Source organism: Pterocles gutturalis, unplaced genomic scaffold, assembly GCF_000699245.1.
Source record: "Pterocles gutturalis isolate BGI_N339 unplaced genomic scaffold, ASM69924v1 scaffold44744, whole genome shotgun sequence".
Taxonomy (NCBI): domain Eukaryota; kingdom Metazoa; phylum Chordata; class Aves; order Pterocliformes; family Pteroclidae; genus Pterocles; species Pterocles gutturalis.
Genome location: NW_010132316.1, coordinates 2,898 through 11,423, shown reverse-complemented (window position 1 = coordinate 11,423; position 8,526 = coordinate 2,898). Strand labels below are relative to the sequence as shown.

General features: G+C 44.4%; 1 protein-coding gene across 1 annotated transcript; it reads left to right on the top strand.

The window, feature by feature from the left end:
• Nucleotides 1-3: 3 nt before the first annotated feature.
• Nucleotides 4-6,401, top strand: UBFD1 (ubiquitin family domain containing 1; the record flags this gene model as incomplete). The annotated part of the gene is made up of 7 exons (XM_010080859.1): nt 4-124; nt 215-423; nt 1,090-1,101; nt 1,624-1,689; nt 1,898-2,003; nt 4,484-4,566; nt 5,807-6,401. Coding segments are annotated over 7 exons (708 nt in total), but the record flags the coding sequence as incomplete, so codon positions are not given.
• Nucleotides 6,402-8,526: the final 2,125 nt, after the last annotated feature.

Sequence of the window (8,526 nt, the reverse complement as noted above, 5' to 3'; positions counted from 1 at the left end):
GACGCGGAGGGTGGGAAGGAGGTGGTGGAGCTGAAGGTTATCTGGAACAAGAACAAGTACGACGTGAAGTGTTGCCTGGACAGCACGGGGGCCGAGCTCAAGCAGAAGATCCACTCGCTCACAGGTCGGTCGGGGCCGCCGCCGCCTCCCCCACCGCAGCCCAGCTCCTCTTGCCGCTGCCGGGCGGGCCGGTAACCCTTCTTCTTGCTCCTAGGCCTTCCGCCTGCCATGCAGAAAGTTATGTTCAAGGGACTTGTACCAGAGGAGAAAACGTTGCGGGAAATTAAAGTAACAAATGGAGCGAAAATAATGGTCGTCGGCTCTACTATCAACGATGTTTTAGCAGTAAATACACCCAAAGAAGCTGCTCAACAGGAGGTCAAAGCCGAAGAAAATAAAAAGGAGCCTCTTTGCCGACAAAAGGTTATTAACGTCTCAATAATTCCTGGCGTGGGGGAGCTGTAGGGTTTACGTGGTTCTCTTGTAAAACTCTACAGTCAGCTTTGGGTTCTGTTCCTCCTCAATGCAGGCTGGGGTTTCTTTTTCCCACCTAAGCGATAGAAGAAGGGCTCTGTGCAGAGGAGTGCTAGCAGCAGAAAAACCTTTAGCCTGGCGCCAGCTGAGGCTTTACAAGACACTGCTTGTGCTGGTGCTAGGCACAGCCTGGTGTTTCCGGCAAGAAGTGGTAAATATTTCATGGTTGTTAGCTCAAACACAGTCTAAGTTAGTTATAACTAAAAGCTAACTAGTTTTTGTTGGCCTAAAAGAGTCTGATCTCCAAAAACTACCTTTAAACTGAACACCAAGGCAGCCATGCCTTCAGCTGTCCCAGCACTGAAGGGAACATGGGTGTTGAATACTCCTCTCGCCTGCTGAAGTGCTGCCTCTAGGTAGAAAGCGCAGGACGGTGCAGTAAGGCTTGGTTTGGTGGCAGTGCTGCAGTGGTGTGGGGCTGGTAAAGGGTTTTCAGCTCAAGGTATTACCAGCCCCGCACCTTCCTCAACATAAACTTGATTTAAAATTAAATAGTGAGTCATTGAACTGCAACCTTTATGAAACATGCTTTTGTTTTTCTATAATTTATCATAGTTCACGTTCACTGTAAGTTCCATCATTATTTAAAGGTACTTAGCAATTTACAACCTGTGAGCATGGTTTTCCTTGTTACTACTGCTCTAATCTCTTCTGGGTGGTTGCTGTGTTGCGGTATGTTGCACTGTCAGACGTGGAGGGTTTTCTGCCATTCACTGGATATAACACTTGACTGTTAAAACTGTCTTGCCAAATGCCAACGATGTGATTCAGCATGTACAATATTAAAGGGGGACTTGGGATTTTTAAATTTTTATAGAAATAGATATCTTTATGTATGTGTATATTCTAGAGGGGATGTTACCCTTTGCATTATATTGGGGTTTTATTTGTTTATGTAATTCCTTTAGACTGTCCTAGACAGTGCTCAGTTAACTTGTACAATTAACCATGTTCTGTGTGATAAATGACTGTGAATAGTCCTTAACTGTCTCTTGGTGCTATTGGGATATGGTCAAGGGTGCAGCTGGAAGTCAACTGAAAAGCTCTGTTGTGTTTCTGTGAATTCTGATTTCTGTTTTTCTATTGTAGCAACACAGAAAAGTATTGGATAAAGGAAAACCTGATGATGTGATGCCTTCTGTTAAAGGTGTTCAGGTCAGTAAATAAGTACTCGAGACATTGTCGTAATCAGAAGAGAGAGACATTTTTGTGGATTGAGACCTTTCTTTGCTGGTTCCATCGTTCTTTGCTATCTTAGCAGAAACCTGGAAAGATGGATCATACTTATGCTTAAAAAGTTAAGAGAATATAGCTTTTCCTGTTAAAGTCCTTCACCATGACTTACTACATTGCCTTTTTGCAGGAGCGCCTGCCAACAGTGCCATTATCTGGCATGTACAACAAGTCAGGGGGGAAAGTAAGATTGACCTTTAAACTTGAACAAGACCAGCTATGGATTGGTACAAAAGGTGAGCAACTCTGAAACTCTGAGATGAATAATTTATAATTGGGCTATAAGTGACCTAGAAATAGCTTCTGGTGTGACTGCTTGTTTAGGGAATAGTATTGGTATGGTAATGCTTCAAAACTGATTTTTGCTTTGTCTGCTCAAATGCTGTTCTCTCAGGTTGTTTTATATTCTTTGAAAGACTTGATGGCAGTTGTGCCGGTAGGCTACCATTCCAGCCTGCTATTCATAGCTCCAAACGTAAATTATGTTATTGGGCATTTCCAGCATATCTCAAAAGCACTTCATAAACATTGGATGAATGCCAGCCTCACACAGAGGCTCGATGGCTTGGCTGAGGCTTGAAATGGAATCTTAGGACCGGAATTAAAAGTAGGAGTGCTGGCATCTCTGTCGTTGTCTGTCCTTCCACCCAAAATTAGTTGGGTGTCTTGTTTCAGTGCTGTACAGCTGCAGAAACTTTGGCATGTGTTGCTGTGCAGAGGAGTCAGTTTACCGTCTTGAGTGGTTCCAGGAGGAGCTGCGAGTGCTGTGGTGATAACGTTTGTTGCTGAGGATGTCTCAGATAACCCCTGCCTCCAAGGGAAGGGGTGCTCCTTTAGTTTGCCCGGCTGGGGCAATGGTGTAGTGATGAGCAGGAGGAATAGAAGTGCTTGCTCGCTGTCCCAGTAAAGTAACCTAATTGCATGGTGATATTAGCTTTGGGTGGCATCTCCAGCTGATGCATTATTTCCAAAGTAAGCAGAAATCTCAGAAGTTTTTGACCTTCCCTTTGTAGAGCAGATTTGACTGTGAAGATTTTTCTGTCTTTAAAACCTCTATCAGAACCAGCTGCAGTGATTTTTTTTTTTTTTTCTCCTGGGCTAGGTGATGGAGCAAGGCATTGTTCCTTTTCCTCTACAGGTTGGGCAGGCAGATCATTTTGTTATTGACAGTGTTCTAAACACGTGATTAGTATTTAGGTAATTCATCCTCTTCACCTTCTAGACGAGTTTCAAGTGTAGTATTTCTGAAGTGTTCAAATTAGTGTTTCTCAAGCTGTGAAATGTGATTCTTCTCGTAGTCATCTGTCTTTCATGTAACCTGTTTCCCTGCTTCTCAAAATTAGCTGCAGCTTGCTTCCTCTGGGGAATGGTTGTAATTGCTGGCTGCTGTGGGGAAAAACTCCTTCCTGCTCTGAGAAACCAATGGCAGATGCCAGCACGTAAGGGCCAGAATAAAGCCAGCTGGGTGCTAACACGGATTTTCACCTGCTAGTCCTGGAGAGTTGAAATTATTTGTCACCCACGCAGCCTCCCTGCGCCTCACAGAGCACTCTGTACGTTTCTGTCGTCTGAGCTTTGGTGCAGGGAGATGTTTCTCAGTTGCTCTGTGGCGTTTTCATAGAGGCCCTGACAATATTGGTGTGTCTGTTGCTGAGATATTGTGAAAGATATTGTGATTTGCAGGATGCTAAGCTAGTTAAAGGTAAGATTTTACCCAGTGAATGGATGTTGTGAGCCTGACTGGGGTAGTTCGGAGTCAGCTTGGAGACAGCGCTGAGGTAGAGGGTATTTGTCTTTCCATTACTAAGTTTTCCTCCCTGTGTGCCTTTTTTAGGTAGGTGCTTTTTTTTCTGGATCACACTAATTTATATCTCAGGAACTCATCCTTCTGTTTCTCCTTTGTAGAGTGTTTGTGGTTTTCTCTGTCTTATATCCAAGAAGATAATTTTAGGCTGAGGCTGAAAGCTGGAACTGAAAGGAAGGATCTTGGAGTTAAGTCTTCAGAAAGAAGTGAGGACAGAACTGAGGCAGAAAAAGTCTGCCATGAGCCAGATTCTTGGTCATTCTTGTTGGGTACCTGCGGCTGGCTGGCAATAGTCTGTCATGTAATTTTAGTCATGGGGGCTTTCTTCAGTTTCTGTTTTTGTTTCTTTCCTTATTTGCTCATTAAATTCCCTTCCCTGTGCTCTTACAGCAACAGTTGAGCCCTGCCTCAGGCTAAAACCAGGATTAGGCTTTCAAAGAGTGAGTTCGCTGATCTTCTTCCAGCTTTTTCAGCCTTGTCACTTCTCTAGAGCTTAGTATGAGCCTTGGTAGTCAGTCCCGAGTGTTCTTACACCTGGACCAGCTTTCCCTGCGGTGAGTAGTCCTGCTGCTCCAAGCGGAGCTCCCTGTGGGGAAACAGTAAAGAAAGCCAGGGTTCTCCCCTCCCTCGCTCTAGGCTCGAGTCAGGTACACTGAAGTGCTTAATATGATGCAGAGACCTAAAACGGGAGGGACTGTGGGATCCAGGTCTGGATTCCTGTGAATGATGAGTGTGCCAGCTGCGGGGTGATGGGGGAGACGGGCTCCTCAGCAGCAGGTATCCGGAGGTCCTGCGGAGAGGAGGCTGCTGGCAGCAGGAGCTTTGGGAAGTAATGGTGGTGGTATGTGAAACTAACATGAAATACTGCTTCTTCATAGATCAGAAATAATGCTTTGGTCAATTTTAATATAGAGAGAACAGAAAAGTTACCCATGGGGTCCATTAAAAATGTGGTGAGTGAACCTATTGAAGGCCATGAGGATTATCACATGATGGTGAGTAGTGTCTCTGCTTTAATATCGCTCTGATTACTATATGCAAATACACAGAAGTAAGACTTTTAAAACATTTAAAACAGAGCAAGTCGGAGAGGGACAGTAGTCCCAGCCTCGTGCTGTGGAAGGTGGGAATGTCACCATGCTGTCACCATGTAAATATTTTGGGTGGCATATGCTACTTTGTGGAAATCTGGGCTGATTTTGCAGTGCTTAAGTGTTATTTCATCTTCTGTCATGTGTTACAAGAGTAAAAGTACCCACGATATAGCTCATCATTTCTGAATGTTAGTGGTATTTTCTTAGATCTCCTTCAGTTTCTGTTGTGTTTATATAAACAAGGCACCTTGCTGGTGGTTAAAAAAAAAACAGTGATTTGATGCTGTAATATTTTTTCCCCATATGTAATTTTCTGAAAAACTGGTATTGGGTGTAGAAAAGTAACACATTTAAGAAGAGAGTGGTGCTAATTCTCCTGAGTTTTTGGCTGTTTCTTTTAATCTGGGGGTTTTTGAGGTCTTGCTTTCTGAAGTACAGTAACTAACTCTGATGTTGAAGTGAGGTCCTTATGTAAGTCTGTCCCCTTCTTTAGGGGAAGAAAGGAGAAATGTTATACCTTAAAATTAGTGTCTGCAGGAGGGCGCTGATCTAGTCTTTTCCAAATACTTGGGTTATGATCACCCATATAAGAAAATGTCCTCGTCAGAATGTGATACAATAAACTCTTACCCCAAAGCAAGGACAGAGGTGTTTGGCATGCCATGGTGCTCCTCTCCTGTTTATTCTGACATAAGTTGAGAATGGGACATTGTGTCTAAATATAAAATTCAGTGAAATTTAGTGACTACAGAAACATGGTCATTGTCTTGTTGAGTTCCTGTTTGCCTTCTCAACTCTGCGTGTTCTGGCCATTCCTTTAGAGACTTTGAGGTATGCTTCGGATTCTCTCTTCCAGAATAATTTCCTCATATTCTTGGAATTGGCCAAGAGTTTGCATTGCTGCTGTGATGTCATAAACAAAAGGGCTCATCATTTTAATGGGTCCTTGGCTGTTCTTGTGTCTCTGAGGAACGCTGTTTTAAATTGCTTACCAAGTACAGGTGGTGTGCGCCGAGCATTTGAAGGAGGCAGCAGGTATAACAGACTTGTTGGATTTTTTGTAGCAGCTGAGCGGTGTCTGTCCACTGGTGTGAGCTGTTCTGTTTCACGTTGGTAAATGTTGTCGTTTTTAACTTCACAGGCGTTTCAGCTGGGCCCAACAGAAGCGTCTTACTACTGGGTCTATTGGGTACCGACTCAATACGTTGATGCAATCAAAGACACGGTGCTGGGAAAGTGGCAGTATTTTTGAAAGCACGCTCACCTCTGGCACAGGAAAATGACACAAATCTAAGGACACTGCTGGGAGAGGCCTCCAACATCCCTGGATGTGATAGTCCTGGAACTTATTAATAAAATCTGCTAAACGAGGCACTGATGGAAGCCAGAGGTGATGTTCTTTCACCATTAGTTTACTTTTAACTTAAAAATTTCACCATCCCTTTTCTGCAGTCAGCTTCAACCATATTTAAAGCAAATACAATGGAAATCAATAAATCTTAATTCACAAAATATTGTGTGTAATACAGTTAAATCTGCTGAGAGCTGATCTTCCAATTTAGTTATAAAAAGAAAATATTACAAGGTATTATTGAGGATTTTTTACGTGGTTTGAACAAAACCAAATATTTTCATAATCTTTCGGTTACAAGCGTTAGACTTAATTTAGCTACTTGGTTGTGACTGAGAATTTCCGAAACTGTTTTTTAAAAATAAACTTTAAACAGTATGCAAAATTGATGTTTAGTAAGCCATATTCTGCTGGCCCTTTTATTTCAGGTTTACCTCTTTGGTAGCGAAATTTTTTTTTTTTACTTTTTTTTTTTTTAACCTGAAGATGCCCTGCTGGTTTTTTTTTCTCCTTTCCCTTTTTTTTCCCAATACTGGAAGCCCTGGGTTGGTTCTCTGTGTAGCATGTTTGGAGCAGACGGATACCACTGTGGATGGTTTGTTGTCACAATGACCCAGTGCTGCTCGTTGTCCCCTTTCGTGCCCCTGTAGTAGTTTCCCTCCTGCCTGCATCCCTCTCTGCTCCTGTTCTGCCTTCTGCCCTGGGGTGCTATGTTTTTCAGAGCATTGTCTCGACCATGCGTGTTGCCATCCAGAATAATTTTGCAGCCATTGCGATGACCGTTACCTGTTTGACTGAAAAAAAAACCTGCCGAGCACACTGCGTAGTGCTGCCTGGCGTGAGCGTTCCTGCCTTGTTTGGGGCGGGGGGAGCGCAGAAGAGAGAAGCTCAGATGCTGTTTTGGATTCTAAATAGCAGCAGTATTCCTTTGTGACCTGGATTTGAAATTTCATAGTGATCGTATGCTGTGAATCTTGCCAAATTTAGAATGTCCTGTCTGGCAACTGACCTCTCGAAATTTAAATCCCCTGTCAGCTTCTCTCTTGCTCAAGTTTACAGGAAGCTCTTGCATCTTGTCCTGTCTGAAATAACGCTCCTCGCCTTTGCTTTGTGACGTTCTGCGTGTCGTCCCAGCAATTCACGTGCCATTATCTCAGGTTTTCTGAATGGACCTGCCAGTCCCCAAAGGTGCATGCCCTAAACAGACGGTATTGTGCGGTCAGACGGTGTCAGTCTCGCTTGGTGTGACGCTGCAGCTCCCAGGTCGCAGTTCTGGTCTAACACCGTGGGCTTGGTACCGCTCAGTGCGAGTAGCCCAGCGTTCCGTGGGGCTGATGGAGAGCAGTTAGAAACAGCTGATCTCAGTGTATGCCGTGTCCATTGTCACTCTCCTTGAAACAGCCCAGTTGAAACTCAGCAGGTGCAAATTCCCAAATGAGTATTTATTTTATTTTTGTTATATTTTATTGGAGAGACTGGGAACAGTGCTCGCTTCATGGCATGTGTTAAGATGGTGTATTTCCCTGTAGACACCTGACAGCAGCATAAGCAGCTTTTGGATTGTATTTTCAGTTATGCCATACGAATTTGGAAGGTGTTTCATATCCTCCATATAAACTAGTGATGTGCTTGTTACTCTTGTAAGCTTGAGGTGTTTCCTTTCTGTGTGCCAGCCACCAGCAGTGTGTCGTGACATAAATGCGCTGAGACAGGAGCTCTTCCTGCGGCCGCGCACGTCAGCTCCCGAGCAGCCTCTTCGAGGCTCTCAGCGAGCGTGGGTAGCAGCGGTGCTCTGAGTTAATTGGAGATAACATTGCAAATTAAATACGCTGCTTGTTTTCTACTTGCCAGTCCTAGTGCTAAGGCTCAAGTTTAAAATTCAGAACCTGGTGGAAAGTGTGCGCCCTACAGGAGACAGAAGATGGGTGACAGGAGCTTTTTCTGTCACTTGGGGGGGTCACCTTTCCACTGCCTGCCTTGTCGGTTCTGTGATCATCAACTTCCCTTGCTGCTTGCCCTGCTTGGCCCTGTCTGTACATCCCTCCCTATCCTATTTTCCTTTCCTAATCTTTTGTTTTTGCTCCTTGAGAGGGCACACATTGTAGTTCCAGCTCCTCCCCAGAGCTCTGGTGGCGCCTGTGCTGGATGCAGCGAGGGGGGTGAGTACGTCCTGCTGCTGGGGCAAGGGGACAGGTACCTGACCCACCCTGCCGGGGCAGGGGGACAGGGCAGGACGTTCCCATCTGCTCCTTCCCAAGGGCACGGTTGCTCTGCATCCCGGGCCAGGAGCAATCCGTCATCTCAAAGGAAATTGGATATAAAAAGCGTTGGTTACAAAGCAGCTTTAGACATGGAGAAGGAAATGTTACAAACTCAGAAAATGGGATCTCATTTAGGTGCTGCTTTTCCAGGTGGATCTGATCTGAAAAATGAAATTGTCTCGCTTTTTGTTCTATGTTCAAAGTCTGAATTAAAATGCTGGAAAGCGCTACTATATAAAACGCTATACT